This window comes from Atractosteus spatula, chromosome 18, assembly GCF_055471065.1.
Source record: "Atractosteus spatula isolate fAtrSpa1 chromosome 18, fAtrSpa1.hap1, whole genome shotgun sequence".
NCBI lineage: Eukaryota > Metazoa > Chordata > Actinopteri > Semionotiformes > Lepisosteidae > Atractosteus > Atractosteus spatula.
The window spans coordinates 923,386-942,461 of NC_142723.1; the positions used below are offsets into that span (position 1 = coordinate 923,386).

At 49.4% G+C, this 19,076-nt stretch overlaps 1 protein-coding gene across 1 annotated transcript in view; it reads right to left on the minus strand.

The window, feature by feature from the left end:
- The window catches only part of lmtk2 (lemur tail kinase 2), a 46,331-nt gene that overhangs the window by 18,994 nt on the left and 8,261 nt on the right, over positions 1–19,076 (minus strand). Inside the window, exons 2-6 of the mRNA XM_088936746.1 lie at positions 11,613–11,734; positions 9,741–9,891; positions 6,403–6,479; positions 5,451–5,569; positions 4,278–4,365 (exon numbers count right to left, since the gene is read on the minus strand). Coding sequence (XP_088792872.1) covers positions 4,278–4,365; positions 5,451–5,569; positions 6,403–6,479; positions 9,741–9,891; positions 11,613–11,734 — 557 coding nt within the window. The remainder of the gene's footprint in view (positions 1–4,277; positions 4,366–5,450; positions 5,570–6,402; positions 6,480–9,740; positions 9,892–11,612; positions 11,735–19,076) is intronic.

Consider the following 19,076-nt stretch of genomic DNA (forward strand, 5'->3'; position numbering starts at 1 on the left):
CTATCCTTTACTGCGCTCTGTCAAGCACCTCAATCCTTGTCTATATAATATCAGGGAAGCACATCCTTTTTGACAGTGGACATGAGATAAAAAGGTTTCTCTATCCTGTACTTACTATTGCCAAGACATGCTTCCCAACCATAGGGATTGTTAAGCAACTGTGAGAAGTGGAAAAAGATAATGTTGCAAAACAGATAAGCACTATGTTGCTGGCAAAGGGATAAAGCAGATTACTTCTAAAAGCTGATACCTGAAAATAACAAATTCCTGAAACAAGTTTAGCAAGTTTTCTTTCAGTGACATTCAAGAAAATAGTGTTTTTTGCTTGATACTTTATATGCTATGGAACAATGCTTTCAATGCAAAGAATTGCATTGTACCATAGAGAATCCACTTTGAGTTGCACAACTGCTTAACAAACAGGTTGTCAAACTGCAGTGGGTGGGAACAGCCACACGAGGGCAGAAACAGCTCTCCCACTGCTTTCCAGCAGGCTGCTGTGACAGAGGTCTGATCTTTCAATCAATACACTCAGTGCCATGTAAGGGCATGGTCATATCATGGATTTTGGCGTATGCTGTGTCACAGCATTTTAAAAATAAAAAAGCCATGTCAGTGTAGTAGATAAGCCACCCTGCGCTGTGGCCAGGCTCATATTTCCTATAGCCGTGTGATGATACAGAGTTAATAACAGTCTTCAGTGACCATGGCCCGCGTGAATCCACACATATTAAACATATGTTCGTTCTTCACCTGATATCACGTAAAATCATTCTTAAACCAATATCGAGTGCCTCTCTTGCTTCGCTTTCCCCTCTTGCTAAATTACTCGAAATATGGTGGCAATGTTACTTCACAGCCTATGGCAGGAATATGTAGACGAATATGTCTACGCATTTTCTCCAGCACGCCAAGCACCTGTGGAAGCACTTCCATGTCTCTGAGCCAGAGGAGGGGAAGTTACCCATGTCTAGTGCAACAGGCACTTTCTGTCTGCAGCTGTATGTCCTATGCATATAATACACACCCTCCTATATAGCACAGCATCTTTCTCTCACCACCTCACCTCGGTGCTTTCGTTCCTGACATTAGTGCACTGAGCGGTCTAAAATAAAACGCTGAATTATCTGGGTAAAATAAGCCGTCGCTGTAAAGTCCAGGGAAAATCCCAGGTAGATGCACAGAGAGACAGGGAAAACTACAGGGCCAGCACAAGTAGAGCTCTGTGATCCTGTGAAGCTGCTGCAGAGAGCTTGATTTTTGCAGCTTTTCAGTCAGAGATGAATGCTAACTGCATCCCGGTGTGTGAGTTAAGGGGTGAAGTGTCTTGCCTTCCTGATTAAGCTGTGCTGTCAGTCTGTGACAGGAAGGAATGTGGTGTTTCCTTTCAACTGGACATCTCCAAACTACCACCAAGGCTCTTCAAATCAAGGATCTTGGTTACTTAAATTCCATCAGAAAATACACGCATACATCTCCCGACTGTGAAAGCTATTTCAGAACATCTCTCTCCACTGTGTCCCAAGGACACAGACACTCTCATCATTGCCTATGGTCCTTTGTCAGGGTGCACAGGTACTTGTGGGATGTCAGGAAATTCAGAACATTTTAGGAAATGAGGTTGGAATGAACCCGGTATCTCTCTTTCTGGCCCTCCAAGTAGGCATGTAAAAGGAAAAGCATCCTTTTGCTGTGGATCTCAGCTAAGATGCCTGCTGTAGCAAGTGGGCACAGGATTGGACTAAAGTATGTTCCTTTACAGCACTTGACTTGGCAATACTGAGCTACACGCTCAGCCCTGGCCAGTGCAGTCTGCCGGTGGCCAGCTGGGCCGAGGTGTTGCCTCAGCCTCAGCCCTGGGCCCAAAGGGGTTGGGGGTGCAGGATCCACCAGAAGTAAGAATTTCATTAAATATTCCTCAGAAATATCAGTGTATCAAAGAGGGGGACCAGCTCGGCATATACCGCACAGCTGCAGGAATTCTCCCTGGAAGCCTGGGAAGAGACAGACTGTCATTAGGACAGCAAGTGGCAGTGGGCAGCACGCTCCAGTTGTTCAGAGCAGCTATATTCCGTACGCAATGCAATGAGTCAGGAACACTCCTGGTTACTGCTCAAACAGAGGCAAACACATCAATCAGCTCGCAGTCAACACACCGTGGCTCCGTCTCGGCTTGCTTAAAAACTGAGGTTTTAATAATCCCCCACCCATCACATGCTTTAGTCTGCTTACTCCCCAGATGAAGGACCACCCCCGGAACCAATGATTTCAATGATTGATAATTTGCAGTTTACAAAAACAGAAGTAGATTTTCCATCTGTAAACTTTCCAGATGGATTTGGGAAACAGATCTCTGGCCAGAACCGGGCTCTGCGGTACGGCGGTAGGAAAGGCGATGGATTTGGACTTGTGCCGTGGCAGGCGAGTGTCTGCCGGGACTGTCCCAGCCCTCTATGGAGTTGTTACCCCCGTCACCCATAATTTCAACTGCCCAGCCGGCACCTTCTCCCATTTCTCCAACCTGCAGGGAGAGAAGGCTGCAAGGAGAGAAGGGGAGACCTTCATTTAACTGTCAGCATTGGCAGTGAATTCTCGCAGCCTGGAGAATTCAGCCCCCCCCGAAATCAGATCTCCTGCTGATGGACAAACAGAGGATGGACACTGTTTACAAAGTGAAATGACCGGCTCAGGAATAAAGCACCACTTGCAGCCTGTGTAGAAATAACACATTGGGGAGATGCGTTACTCCACTGAAGGGGTGCCCAACAGCACGCTGTCATTCTGCTACACCATCAGGAGGGATTAAAGTGCAAGAGGCGATTTGCAGCAGAGAGGATCTGACACGCGATCAGTTTTTCTACAACAGGTAGAGGGGTGACGGAAAACACTCTGCAGCGTCAGTGTGCTCATGAGATCATCTTCTCACAAGCCCTACCCGGGTTAACTGGCCAGCGCCAGGACCGTAAATCAAAGACAGAACTCAAGACGCCCCTCAACTTGGAAGCTTGCTACTGCTTCCTCAGGGTTTACAGAGCCAAGGTCTGTGTTGACGTCTTTAAAGAGCCAGCAGAGACAGAAAAACCATTCGCAGTTAATGGGCAGAACATAGACTTTCAGGTCCTAGCAGCACGCTTCCACATCTCTTCCGATTCATCACTGCAGACGCCCACAAGGGTTAATGTCAACGTGATCCTCTAGTCTCAGGCCGGGAGACGAAGAGGCCCACAGCAGCTCCTGAAGCCGTTCCGCAACACGTTCAAGTGTAACTGCAACCACAAGGGAGTGCAGAGACAGCAGTATAAAGAGCATTGCTATTCCAATGGATCACTGTCAGGGGCCAACTGTAAAGGAAGGTCATCCTTCATAAGTGAACTGGCATTCTCTGGATATGGAAAAGCGCAGACAAAACTCTCTTTTTAGCAAAAGAGCTTTCGCTGCACATTGGAGGCCTTTACCAGTTAAAAAAAAATACGAACAGAGCAGAATCAGCAGCAGAGACTGGTGAAAGCAGAGCTGGCTGTGAGCTGGGGTCCTCAGGAATGCAGGAGGGCTGCTCTGCAGCCAGTCACACAGTTAACATCCACACCACATCAAGAATAGCTAATGAGACAGAAATAAATGAACAAAAATAGCAATGAAGCAAGCGCTTCGCATTTTGTTGACAGCAACCTGACTGAGACCATGTGCTGCTGGATTAAAGCAGACAACACTCACGGGACAAGAAGATGAGAAGAGACGAGAAAGCACCCGCCTGGCTGTGAACCACTCTCTCTATTTTAGGAGAGACGTGGAACAAAGGTGTGAAGGGAAAACAGACCTCTGGGCCGCTCCGCTATGTGAAATATTTGTGTGGCTCGCTCCAGCAACAGCTGCTCCATCCATCCGCTTTCAGGAACAGCTTCAGCCCTGGGCCAGCGCGGTGAACCGGTGGAGCTGGACAACACCCCCAGAGCGTCCACGGCCCATCTCGGGGCGCGCCCACACGCACACACCCTCCCGAGACACGTCTCTGGATATTAGGAGGAACCGTGCGGCTGGAGAAAAGCCGCGCTTTTCTCACACAAAACTCATGCAGGCCACTGCCGGCAACCGCGTGAAATCAAGAGGCGTGCAGAGCACTCAAACGAGCCAGCCGGCGACTAACCTCCCAGCTCCGCTCCTACAGTTACACCAGGCCTATCGCCAATGCGACTGCGCCAAATTATTTAATGTAAGGCATTTTCTATGGCTTTCCAGGATGAGTGTGGTAAGGTGAGGAGGCAATGTCAAACACTTACCAGGTCACAGTACTCGAAGACCAGCAGGAAAGGAATGGACTCCACGCACTGCCCCAAGCACTGCAGGATATTGGGGTGCTGCAGGACCCTGTGGAGAAATTCGGTCTCTGTGTTAAATGTGTGCAATCCTTCCCTGTGGTTTTACACACACACACACAACTGAAACCCTAGCACAGCTGAAAAAGCTACCTAATGGAATTTGCACCAAGTATTATGAAATAAATCAAAATGCTTTTCTACTCATAAGGGATCCTAGATAATTATAACCCCCCTGAGCAGGAAACCGATTACAGCCTGCCAAAGCCTTGGTAAAGACACAGCAGAACCGCACAGAGGGTGCTGCTGAGCTGAGAAAAGCCCTGAGCTCCACCCTCCCTCTCACAGAGGAGAGCTAGTCTCACAGAGGACTCTAGTCATCCCCACACTGCGCTGCTGCACACTGGCACAGCCACAGTTTCACGGATTTTCAGGATTTTGTCTTTCCAATGCATGCCTGACACACGCTGCTTGATTTTATTTTCATACTCACAATGTGCATGTCAGGGTTTTAAGCATTTCCCACCCTTAAAAAACATATCTTCACGGATCCCTATCTGATATAACGTGACCAGATATCAGTACATATGTCCGCTCTTGTGAAAGTTCAATAAGGTGAACCTAGTTGAGGACGGCAGTGTGGCGCAGGGTTCAGGAAAAACACTCCTGTTGAACCTTTGAGCGAGGAGCTGCAAGCTGCACTTGAATTGTAGAGCAGAATATCCAGTTGTATAAACTGGTGCCACTGCAAGCCTCTTTGAATAAAGACGTCATAAAGCGTATTTTACCCAGTTTCGGATGATTTTATCAAACCTACGCCAAATATTCATTTTGCTTTACAGGGGGGATCCCACAGACCATGACGAGTAACAGGTCATTTAACATGTCAACTTCATGATGGTGAAAAGAATCCACCGGTTTGATTGTCTGAATCTCCTAACACCTTACTACACTTAACTGTGCTGTCAACCAGGGTTCACGACAGCAGAACTACTTCAGCCAAGTAACGACTCGCTAGCCTTTTGTTTTCAAAATAACTAGAGAGCGCTACAAACATGAACAGTAAACAGGAATTATCAAAGTGTCAGCTATTCCATCACTACGATTAGTAGTATCTCCTACGTGATCTCGGCTCACCGATATGGGTCTCCATGCTGCAGGAAGTCGTTCTGCTCCTTGGCGTTGGCGTTGGCCTTCAGCTCCTTGACCACCACCCTGTCCGGCCCTGGGTCTGTGTAGATCTCGCTCAGCAGGACCTGAGAGGAGAGGAGAAGTCAGGCGGACCTCGTGGTCACTCTTTTATAGAGCCACACAGGAAACCCCCGCTTCCCTGCGAACAGGCCCCGCCACAGGGCTGGAGTCTGGAAAGGGACAAGGACGCTGGGCCAGCGACCAGAGGATGTTTTGCTGATCCCGGGGCCGAGTCACAGCGCGGGGCCGTGTCCCCGGCCCCCCGTCCTCAGGAAACAGCCAGAGGAAGCACGACATCACCCTGACAGCCCTCAGCCCCTGCGAGCCAGCACGTGCGGAGGAAAATATTTACAAAGCTGCGCGTTTGCTTTCCTGAGAACGTCGGAGGGAAAAAAAAAATGTTTGGGTTTTTTCTAACATGAAAAAGGTCTACCATGGATTTCAACATTACAAAAAACTTGAACTTCTGGGCTTTAGCAGATTTGTTTTAAAGCCAAGCAAGAGGAATTTAGCTACACACATTTTAAACTGGCTTGAACACAATCCATGACTGCGGAAGGCACTTTAATGGAGAGGTTAAGGTTTCCTCAGAGCACAAAGACGAGCAGTCAGTGCTGCTCTGTCTGTTTTTGAGTCTGCTACTGGCTTATCATCCTGACATTTACACCACGTTTAGGCAAATTTGCACTCCGAACAAATGAAACCGCAAATCGTGCATGTGCAACTGAGTGATCCAGCAAAGTGGGAAAGCACAAAGATTAACAGCCAAGGGTGAACTGGAAACAGAGCTCACAGTGACGCTGGGGCAGTCTGCCATTGCTCAACCTGCTAAATACCTCCTCCAAATTGCCTTTAAACTGCTAACTCACGTCGCTGACCCCAAGCCAGAAAGACATACCTTTCCGAACCAGCCACTTCCGACTTCCTGGATGTAGCTCAGACTGTGACGTGCCACCTGTGAACCCGTAGATCCCTCTGCAAGACAAACGCACAGAAATCGTGAACAAATCCCAGTGTGAACACGATAAAGCCTTCAAGCACATACATTTCGAAACTCTAAATGTACAGCCTGAAACAAATGTGCAATTAGAGTGTGCAGAACATGTGCCAGTAGAGTAAGGAACCAAGTGTTAAGCCCACATAGTGTATATTTTAAAACTGCTATGTACCTGCTTACATGCTTTATGTAAGTACTGTGCAACTGAAACTACATGAGAGTCGCACAAATGATGGGATTTAACACCTTTGAAGAAACCCACAAGACTGTAGCTCCCAGTTAATCCCTTTTGAAATGCAACTAAGCAGCTGAAGGCTCAAACTTTTCAAGCACAGCTCTGGAATCACTGTGACAGAAATGTATAAGTATTACATCCACTTTGCTGTACACAGCTGCGAGTGATCATCTGCTGTTAGTTCCACTGAGTTCTGAAACTCCTGTGCATGTTAGTGTGCGTGCGGGACTGTTGACCTAACACACAAAAATTAAAATAATGACTCCACAAAGATGGTGTCTGCCAATGTAAATGACTTTATCAAATAAATAGCAACTTCTTTTAAATCGAATATTGTTTCTTTTAGATTGCATTATTACCCCATGCTGAGTTTTATATTAAAACAGACATTCAATTATTTCGAAGATGCCATTTGTACAGCTGGGTTCAAAACTATACTGGAGCGAAGTGCTTTCCTCAGGGGTACCCCAGCAGTGCCCCACTTGGGGACTGAGCCCACAATCTGAATGTTAAGAACATGGTTGGCTCCAAGAGAGATTATACAATTTTAGCATATCATCCCTTGTTACTGATGTTGACAGTAACAAGTCACTTGCCTTTTTAATTGCTTCCTCACATTGTCTGGAACACGTAAACGAAGTTTCAACAAAAAAAAGCAGTCTTTTTGTATAAATAAATGGTATTTAGTGTTATTTCAGCGGAGGAGAGGACAGTCAATACAAACAGAATGAAAGTGTTATTTGTGCACTGTCCATGGGGCACAGGAATGACTAAAACTCAGTGAGTTACAGATGAAAAGGGCCTGATCCTGCACCCTACCGTCTGCTTCGTTACCAGCATGTTTCAGTCAGTACTTCAACGCTAACCCTTCTGGAAAAGCATAACTTGCGACCAGCCAAGCCGCAAGCTCCAGTCCTTTCACTGCGGCTGAGACAGATGCACTGACACTCTCCCTCATCTTCCTGCACAGCGGCAATGCCAGAGTCATCCCCCCTGAGCTCTTCCGTTGTCCCGCCCAGCCCAACGGGAGCTTGGCTTGGGGATGGACACAGCCACCTGGCCGTTTCTTTTGGCTTTGGAAGCTTTCACAAGTTTCTGTTCATTTATGTTTCTATAAGAAAATAAAACCTTGCTGTGAACCAGGTGTCGTGGGATCTTTAGTTCTACATCTGCACTCATGGAAAGAGCGCCGTGTTCTTTCACCTCCCAGAAAGCCCTGTCCTGTGCGGGGCGGCTGAGGGGGGTTTCACGATGGACAGCTGCAGCAGACACTCTGAAGGGCCCCATGCCGCGCGCAGCTCCAAGTCACCCACTGGACTTTCCTTGGATACCGTTGCCTAGCAATCACCGACGACACGTCCTATTTACAGGGCAGGAAACCCCCCAAACTGACAGCCGAGCAAAACAGGATGTTTACAACGAAAGCGTGCCAGGGGCTGAGCTGGGGAGCGGGGCCCTCGCTGAAGGATTTCACATCCCAGTAAGGAAGTGCACGGACACCAGGCGACACTGTAAAAGGAAGAGACGCACATCTGGCCAAACCAAATATAACCCTTTCTCTGCGTTTACTGGGCGTCAGGCCAGCGTCCCAACAGCCCTGAACCACACTGCGGGGTGGTATGACCGGACACCCAGCAAGAGGGGAAGAGTACTACAGCTCTCCTGCCGGGGGAAAAACATAAATACAGGACCGTTCTCTTGAAAAATCGGTCACCACACGGCTGTGGGATGAGACGTCCACTTGCACACGTATACACGACACGGGGATCTCTCACCCTGGGCCTGCAGAGACCCAGTCCAGCACGTTTCACAGGTGATCATAACATCGGTTTGCAAAGGACCAGCGACACTTTGTCACGAAATTAAAAGGGGGATTCATTCAAATTCATTATTTGATCACCTTGCACAAGAATCATAGAACTCTTCAGCTTTCATTTCATTAAGCACATTAGTTGCTAAACTAATCAATAATTTATGAGTGTTCCCAATGTTTAGAAGCCAGGAACACACACACTTTTCATATTACTCCAAATAAAAGGGAATTCCAGGCAATGTTAACACGCTCTCTAGACTGAGTCATCTCATTCTTTGCTTTCCAACTTGTGGCCTGCACGACACTTGCTGGCATTACGCTCTGAATTCAAAGATCTTATGTGTATTTCAGCCTGACGAGTCATTTCGGTTTTAATCGGCTGTTGGAAAACGCAGTGTTGAAAACATAACACAGTTGCCATGTGTGAATTTTCTCAAAACAAGTGTCTGTTAGTCAGAAACTGCCTGATCATTAATGCTCCATTGTTCACTGGACCCTCTCTTTCTCCCAGTGGGAATTAGAGCTACTCGGTACAGATCACCACTATCTGAAAGGCTGGGCCTGTTCCCTCTGCACAATGTCTGCAGCAGACATGACATTACTCATCACACCCCCACAGCCGCCAGGCGCCGCGCTCTGGCTGAGCTGGGGAGGTGCCAATTCCATCGAGACCCGTGTGCGGTCGTGGACGGGGCCTGCACCTCTCTTCGCAGGCAACGGGAAGATCTCCCGAGACTCAGGTGACTCGCAAACACTAAGAAGAAGAATGCGAAGCAACCGAAAAACACAGGACCCTGGCTATTAAGCTGGAGGGCGACACACAGCTCGTTAGAAAAGGTCAAAAGGTTGCGCAGATTATTGGCAAAGACCTGCAGACAGATGTGCTATTACGCACAAAGATATGGTCCCAGTATTATGTTGAAAAAAACATCAAATAAAATTCTCCATATCCTCGCTTTGGAGGAACGATTCACATTCACTTGCCGAAAAAGAGATTTAAGGCTTTTCGGGATTACTCTTTTGGAAAGAACGAAACGAGCGCACAAAAGCTTAAAACATTTTAGCCAGTGCATACAATTAAAAATGCCACTGCTGGGTGATCCACAGACCCTGGTGCTGTGCAGGACGGTCAGACGCTTCCCCCCCAGTCTGTTTGGGGGGGGTCACCAGGCCCTGGGGGCTCCGACTCACCTCCAGTCCTGGACGCCTGCAGATGAGGGGGTCCGGGCAGAGCCAGTGGAGGGACAGCAAGGGTGTAGACCTCCGCAGGAGACTGGATGGAAGGAGTGTCTTCAGCAGGGGGAGTGAAGTCGATCTCGTCCTCGAAGTTGTCCTCAAACTCCTGTCGGACACAGAGGAGGTGTCTTTGTTTCACACACAATGCGAGAGAGAAGGAGGTTGGCATCTGTGCCCACGCCAGCCTGTGCCAGCCAAGCCAGCCCTAAGGCCATGGCTTTTAAATTGTAATTCTACGAAACACTTAAACACTATACAGCACACAGACCTACTAAGGAAAGGATCTAAACTGTTACTTCAGAATTCAGGGAAAAACTGCGACATTTGCCTTTCTGTATGAGCCGGCAAGCCCACTCTGCTGAACTGGAGGACTTCCAATCACAGCAGAACTTTAATTATTTAAATGACCCTGAGCTGGAAGGGCAATTAAATGCAGAATGATTTGCTGGAGGAAGCATCTAAAGTAACAGAAACGCAGTGCCAAAGCCGCTGACTCCCGTGATGCAGTACGGGGGAGAACTGTAATCCTGATGTAGCATGGTGCCACGCCGTCTACTTCAGCATTTCAGAACCCGCCAGCTGCTGGGGTGAAGGCGGCCCTTGCAGAAGCTAAGGCGCTCACAGGGAGGAGGGAAGGTACTTTCTCCTTGTGCCACCAGGGGGCAGTGTGGATTCTGAAAAGTGAAAGAGGAGGGCAGAAGAGCCACTACCACAAGGCTTCAGTGTGACACAGGGAACCTGCTCATTGGTCAGCTTAAAGCCGTGGAAGCCCCCGAGTCTCCAGGAGCTCATAAATCTGCTTTCACTTGTTGAGACAGAGCTAGGAATCCCATCGCAGCCAGTGGAATTTGCAGCGGAGCACGGATTTACAGGCTCGGCCAGAATCCAGCACAGTTCCAAATTCCCCAGCTCCATAACGTTATAAAACAACTGCTGAAGGGGAAATAAGGGACCCACTGGCCTTGCATGCAAGGATTCTTCACTTGGTAGTGAATGCAAACCTGCAAATGGTCAAATGATCAGGGCAGGTACAGGTACACACGGATACCTGCTGGAGACAAATACCGGCTGGGAAGCACGGCTCACCCAGTCAAGCAGGCTAAGGAAAGGGGAACACTGGGAGATCTCCCTTGGGAAGCACTCCTTTGGAACAATTTTTCTGAAATACCTGCTCGTGTTAACAGACATAGCTAAGTAACAAATTCTTTTTGGATTTGACATAATCACATGTGACATCGGACATCAATTGTAAATTTGTTATCAATATCTCTATATACCGTATAGAGATGTCTGCATTATTCAGTGGCTAAGGCATTTGTTTTTATCATTTGTAAAGTAATCAGCCTAGAACATCATAAATTTCCAACAAACTTAAGTTGGCAAAACTAAATGTGTTATTAAACGCCTCTTTTAATCTCCCTGAATGCTCATTCATCCTAGCATGTGATCGTTAGGAAGTCCGAGTCAACTGACTGATTCGGAGAAAAATGTTTACTGCATGCAAACCGACAGCTGTCCGGAAGGAAACAAAGGAGATAAAATCCAAGTAGAGCGAGGGAGTGAGAGACAATGTGCTTTATCTGCAGATACAATTTCTACCTCCCCTTCTACCTGCCAGTGGACACTGTGGGGTGTTTCACTCACACCTGCCCCTGTGCACCCAGTACAAACAGGGTCCAGCCATGCATCAGCGCATACAGATGACTGATATCCCATCCCAAGGAGGTCTGGGGACACAGCACTAGACAGACGGGAAGCACTGACTGCATGAAGCTCTGGGCTTGGGTGACACGTCAGGGGCCACGGTCTTCCGCCACTGCCCGATACCTTGAAGATGATTTCCTGTTCTTTGCAGCAGGATGTACAGTTCAGTAACAGGAACACCAGCACAAACAGGCCCACCACAGAGACCGCCAGGGAGAGGGACAGCTCGCCAGCGGCCAGCTGACCTGCAGGGCACAAGAAGACAGCCAGCATTAGAATCTCACCTGCCTTCCGTCCGAATCACAACAGGCCCGTTCTAGGAAGGTTGGTGTCGCAGCTTTGTCATTGGCAATAAGCACAACCAAATGAAATCTACCCCACTTTTTGCTGTTCCTTTGCATTAAAAACATAACAAATTAAAAATAAACTGAAAAATCAAGAGGGGGAAGCAAGGCGGCGCAGTAGTTATCACGGATATGCCTATCCAGCCCCAGCTCAGCAGTTACGTGTTCAAGTGTCTGTCGCAGTGATGGTGAAAGCATCTGGGACCCATGTATCAGGACCTGGATCAAACAAAGTTCAAACCAGGGTTATGCCAGCAGCCAACATTTTCCAGGGGAGAGCTGACTAATGTGTCGCCAGGGCCGGGTCAGCATAGGGTATCTGTGACTTGCCCTATCGCAGCAGGCTGTGACTTGCCAAGAGTCTGCGAGCTCGGTGGGACAGCTGCACCCCTCCCCTGCCTGTCTTGGCACCGTGGGCTCTCCTCCATTCCACCCCTGTGCCTGTGGAGATGCACTTGCGGAGAGCTGAGCCAAGTAATTCCAGACAAGCAATAAAAAAGCAAACAAACACTGCGATTCTTTTTTTATAGCATAACTGCGGCGACTGTCCTAATTTAGGCTTTTAAAAGCCAGACAAAAGTTCCTCCGCAGGAGAAATCCCCCGACTGTGAGCCGATTCGTTCAACTGGAAAGCGCTCCAGCCTCCGTGAAGGGCTGAAGCCACATGGCACCGAGACGCAGCCGGCACGACTCAGCCCTGCTCCAAGTTCCCACAGCTCTTTCCAAGAGGCCATGAGGCAGAAGAGCGTCTACAGCACCAGTTTTGCTTGCTAAGCGATCTGCACTGCCCTGCGCTGGTTTAAGTGCTCTGCCAAAGAACAGGGGAAAGAACGACTGCAAAGGGGCGCCAATGGAAGCAGAGCTGAACGAGGCCAGTCCCGTCTCTCCCTCCGCCCCTTCCTGCCTGCCTCGCACAAGCCACGGCTTCCTCCCGCCGACACACGCGCAAGGCTGCCGGACACAAGAGGTTGAAGGATATTCTGAGGTTCTTTTTTATTCTTTCTTCTTCTTGCTGGGGTTCCCCAGCCCCTGCCTGGTGCATTTCCCAGGATCAGTCCATGCAATCCTTGGCGTCCTGGGGTGACCCGCACGGAAAGAACCATCGGATTTATAAGAAAACGGCACAGCTCTACAGCGGAAACCCAGCGGCCAAGTCCAGGATTCTCCGCTCCACACTGGGGTGCTGCCCTCTCTGTGAGAAGCTGTGCACTCCAGCTGACTGGATGAAATGCCCTAGAAACCAGATTTTTCCAACTGCCTTTTAGAAACACGAAGGTCATGACCTCCTAATAACCCCCATCTCTGAACTGGCTCCATCCCTCTGCTCTCCTCCCCACTGAGAGCTGCTGTGCAGGGAGCGGACTGGTGCTGCACACTGGTGGTGGTGGAGGGGATCCCCATTACCTATGAAACCCTCTGAGTGGAATGTCAGAAAAGAGCTATAGAAGTGTGAGGAATTATTAAATGAATATTAACAAATCTAAACCACATTTCACAGCTGTACCACTGATATACTGTACTCTTTTTCATTCCATTTTACCATTTTAATTTGTACGGACTGGACAATCACGCAGGCTTACACCTACACTTTCTTGGATAAATCAGCTTTTAGGGTATAATCAAATGCGGAAGCAACTCTGTATCTGCCATAACGCTCGACTTCTCCTGCCAGCGATCTAACAGTCCCGCACCACAGACTCAGAAGGAATCAGCCTGACCTACATTCAGTTCACACAGAGTTATTTTAGGACTCAGAAAGCGCCCCTCCCGAGCTGCACCCCCCGCTCCACGCCCAGGGTGGTGCTGCTGCCGGAGTCGGGGGGCTGCGATTCGGGCCCTACGCTGTACTCCGCGAGCTCCGGGCTCTGATCCCGCTCCAGCTCCTCAGTGTGCACAGCGCCCGTGCACTTGTCTCTCAGGATGTCTGCATGAGTATCCTAAAACCTGATCTGCAGTTAATTGCTATGTAGGTCACTTTGTGTAACTGCGATCCTCCCCGGAGAGCAATCACAGCACAAACTGACACTTATCGCATCGCCCGGGCAGTGTCTCCAGACTGCGATTGTTCTCCAGAGGAGCCAGGCTGAACTGCAGCCAGCTGTAACCAGCGGCATCACCATCACGGCGGAGTGATTCATCCCCGGCGCTTCGCCTTTTCATTTCCAACACACCCCAGGCAGAAGCGCCGGCAGGCCCTGGGGAGACGAGCGCGACCGCGCAGGATCCCGGAGGGAGCGAGACAGAGGCAGAGACAGACAGTGTTCGTTCCGGGTGGACACACGGGGAGGGGTCTCGCAACATGCAGAAATACAGGTGCGGGAACCCTATTTATGCCTTAGTGCCGGACCACAAGAGCTGTTTGGCGATGCACAAGACCGATCACAACAACACTTCTTGTTAGAGGAGGTACATGACAAGGATTGTTTCTAGTAATCCCCAAGCAGACAACGTTTAACATGTTGCGTCAACACTTCCTGTGTCCTTGGCAGATCCCACTGTCCCGGACACAGATTAAAAATCAACTTGCTCAGCTCGACAGAAAGCAGGCACAATTCAACAGGAAACCGTGCCCGACTCTCCCTTTTGCAAGTATTCTCCCACACGGCAAGAGTGATACATCAAACACTCAACCCCCGAGGTCGTCTCTGAGACGGAGCGACACAGCGACACCGTGTGGAACAGGCCACATCCTGCCCTGGATTCCTCACCTGCCCACGACACAGGAGTGTTCTCTGCCTTTGTTGCTTCTTTAAACACCAAGAATACAAGGTTACTGTATGAGGTTTGATAATGCATCCAAGAGAGCAGGAAAACAAGTGCTGCATGTTCCAATTGCACTTCGGCCGATTTGTGTCTTCACTGTTCACAGTGGTGCAGAGGGAGAACTGGCATGATAACTGCTAGTAAAATATACATACTCGAAAAACACTCCGATCTCTCAGACTTTTCAGCTTTTAAGAACATAAAAAAATAACACAGCTGACAAACCCCCGCCTGAACAGTACAGGGCAGGTCTACAGCTAGCAGCCAAAACTTCAGAATGGATCGGAGAGTTAATTACCGAAATGAGTCTCAGGAATCCTGCACTGCATCAGTAACGCATTCATCTGAGTCACGGGTTCGTATTAGGAGCTGGCAAGCCTCAATAAATTATTTAGATGGCTCGCAGTGTGCTTAATCAGGACCTGACAGCTCACATTTCTCTCACCTGCCTATAGAGCGTTTAAGCACAGTTCTAACACAGGGGCTCAGCTGAAATTAAGCTGGGTGAGCTCCTGGGGTGACCAAACCAGCTAGAACGGTCACCCCTTGTTTCTCACCTTATTGCGTGTGTTGGAACAAGTCCGGAAAAATAAAAGTCTCACAGCAGGGGCAGCGCGAATCGCGTGCACGTGCCACTAACTGTCCGCTTGCAAAGGAAGTGAAAACTAATAAATCAGCCCAACTCACTCAGTTCAACAGCCTGTTAGGCTGGAAAGAAAAGGTACAGACCAGACCGACCTTGACCGCCTGGCATGGATCTGTCGCTGCACTGCAATTTCCTGCTTTGATGTTTAATCATTTCAGCAAACACAGCTTTAGAAAAGGCTGCTCACTGCCTGCTGCCAGGCCTATGGGGCAAGCAGGTAAATGTGGCTCTCCGTGGTCTCTCTTAACTAAAGATACAATAAACGCTGCACTTTCCAGTGGTATGGGCCATGGAGCTCAGGGATTCTCTGCACAGTTAGGGCCTTGATCCCCGAGAGATGCTGGATTTGTGGGTCGATTCTGGGAGATATGTTTCCATACAGGAGAACCAGACAGCGCAGGGAAACGCAATGACATCAGTGTGGTGCCCATGCTGGAAGAGTCAGCACAACACCGGTCTGCGACTTCCAACTCTGCAAAACCCTGTGGCTGATCAGTGGTTGCTCAAAGTTACATGTACGTTTCAGGATTCCTCCAAGGTAGGCGTGTTGCAAATCATCTTCCAGAAATAATCTAGGTCCTGAATCCAGCCTGAGGCCGGAGTGGGACGAATGCAGCTGTCACAGTGCGCTTTCATGCACAGTGAATATGGGGGCGCCAGCGCCCACCCCAAACACCCCCACTCTGCTCATCCACTTCCTCCCCACATCACACAAAGCGAGCGGGTGGAGAAATCTGCGCTCAATCAAACTATTCACTCGCTTGGTAATGTCGAAGAGAGCCCAAAATAGCACAGAGAGAGAGAGTCCCCTCCGCCTACAGAGGGTCTGCTGTCTGTAAACGGCCGGAAGATAAACAGGTTTATGTTTCCACAAATAGAGACGCCTGTCACCAAGAACGCTTATCAGGCTGATGACTAAATGGCAGTATGAAAGCGTTAGATCTGCAGGATGAATTAGAAAAAAGTGCAAAAAGAGAAAAATCTTACAATCTTGCTCAGTAGCTGTAGGTTAGGCGAGCCAAGCGACAACACAGCCATGTGATATATTCCCCGTAGTCAGCTATTCGGATCAGAACGTCCGATAAAAGCCTACCTGTTGATAAGAGAGGCCTGCACACCTCCATCCGACTACACGCTGACCTTGACTGCGAGAGCAGTACGCTGGCCCAGCAGGCTGAAGCCCGGTCAGAATCACCGACTCTCAGGGTCTGCAGTGTGCACTCCCAGCTGGGAACCCCTCCTCTCCACTCCTGCACACGCATCCTGCTCTGTTCTACAGCCCCACCTTTCAAGACCACAGCCGTCAGTCCACCCTTCCAGTAAAGACAGCATCGCCACCTACTTATCCTCCACTGAATCCATAATGGCCTAACAGCGAGATATACTGAAAAGAGCCATCTTTATCCCCTTAGCACAAGATAGCATCCTCTGCATTCCTGGAGAAAAAAAGGCTCAGTTATTTCTATGGGCTGTACCAGTCTGGGGCCAACCAGAGGCGAAGGCTGTGAAGTGGGACCTCACCCAGGAATGGGACACAGGCCCATCGCACGACACACACACAGTCAACTGAGACATCAAGTCATCACAGCCACACAGGGAGAACATGCAAACTTCACACAGAAGGTGCCCCATTCCAGGACTGAACCCAGGACCCAAGAGGTATGAGGCAACAGCACCAGCCACCACACACTGTGCCCCCTACTGCATCTCCAACACCTGCAAGACCTTCTACACTTCTACCTGTGGCTCAGCCAGAACCAGGAAGTCTATTATTTTAGTAATAATAACCCTTATATTAATATAGAACTTCTCTGGAGTCGGCACTGGGCACCGCCAGGCAGCTGCTGTCCGTTCTGGAGGACCTGGGCACTTACCTAGTAGCCCCAGGGCAGCTCTCTCCCCTGGGGGCCTGCCGCGGGACAGGCCTGAGCGCACGGACCTGCGGTCAGCCTCTCTAATCCATCTGGGCCAAGTCCCCATGCAGATACCCCAGGGCACCCCAGCTCTCCTCTCCTCTCCTCTCACTGGGTCCCTGGGGCTTCGGGGCTCGCTCACACTACAGATGAGAGTCTCCAGAATGTCAAAGCCCATCGCCAAGAACAGCCTTCCGAGACGGATGTCCGCCTTGCTTGCAGAATTGGAGAAGTCAAAGAAAGTAAAACCTCGGCTCATTGCAATGAACTCGAGCTCAGAACAGGTGTGTGTGTGTGGGAGGGGTAATGAAATAAGGAGCAAGATCTGGGAGCGAAACCACAGGGGCACTGAGATAACCGCACAGCACCACACGGAGGAGAGCCCTGGGAGGTGTGGGTGCTGTAGACTGGAGCGGAGGAGCCTGACTCGCTGACAAAGCCAGAGCGTTCCTCTTTTCCTTCCGACTTCGCCGACTCGCTCATTCATCAAGCTCGGTCAATTATTAAGAGGCTACAAAGAGAAACGCACGACCAGCAGCACCGCTCAGTGAGTTCTATTAATATCACTTATCTAATCTGAGACGGGGGAGAGCTCCGTGCTCACGACCTCAGCACCGGTTCAAACTTTATTAAACCTCTGTGTAGGAGGAGCACTCGTTCTCAGCGGGCAACACAAAAATAAGCCATTTCCTCACACCCCGGGGAGAAGGGACTACAAGGATTGTCACAGACTTCGAGCTGATCTGTCTGAAGGTCTTTATGGGTACTGATGTTTCAACTGAAGTCGCAGAGACATTGAAAGAAATCATTCAAACCATTTTCCATTTTGGTTCTTTCAGCTGTTTAACTTACACCTCTCTCTTTTCCACAGGTGAGAAGCCCCACTCGCAGTCTCGCATTCTGACTACAACCCACTCGCGATGTAGGATAGAAAATCACACCACTAACATCAACGAAAGGCGCGCACACAGGCTGCGGAACCTCGTGGAATAAGGCTCTTCTTGGACGATCTCAGCCCTGTCTTGGCAGGTGATTGCAACCGTTACCCGACTGCACCGTGACCAACATTAAACTGCACTAAACTGTTGACTCAACTTCCCAATAATATGTTCTCCGTTACATATTAACATGCAGCACCAAGGAGAAAGCAACCACTAGCGCCCATCACAAAGCCTTCTGCCCAGACTATCGTCTGCCCTTCCCAGCCACCCTCTTCCAGCAGGCTCTCAGGAAGACGGGAGCAGTTCTGCGTTTTCATTCTTCTCCGTGGCTCACAAGTCTCCATGCTTTGCTTCCCACCATAAATTAATAAAAAAGACTCTCTGCAAAAGTCACTTCTATTTTTAAGACCGAACTGTCACAGTCACAGCAGCACTAAACCAACTCTGCCTTCCAAATACGCTGATGTACGGCTTTGGGCAACAAGGCTCAGGAGCAGGACAGACCAGCCCGTGCAGGAAGAAGCCTGGAAGACGTGTGCTTGTTTCTTGAAGCTTTGCAAAGGTTCACAAAGCAGAGATTTGTACGGTGATGCTCTGGCTGGGCTGAGAGCCTCAGAGCTGTACTACTGCAGGAGCTCTATATCCGTCCCATCCAGCTTCTCGGAATAAAGCACACCCCTGGAAGGGTCACAGCCGTGCAGCAGCAAGTTCAGACACAAACTGCAGCACAGACATGTCCTTTCTCTTCACTGTTCCATCTACAAGAGGGCGGTCAGGTCCGTCAAGACAGATCTTGCCTGAAACTACATTTCCCAGAAGGCAACGGGGAATGACCTGTCTTCTTCCCCTCCATCAGGTGATGGAGGAAGGCAACTGGTTGGGAGACATTTCAAACAAGTCAGCCCAGTCTTCCGGGCGTCCATTGAGCTCTGCTGACTGGGAAGCTGCTCTGCACAGCTCCAGAGGACGAAGGGAGATTT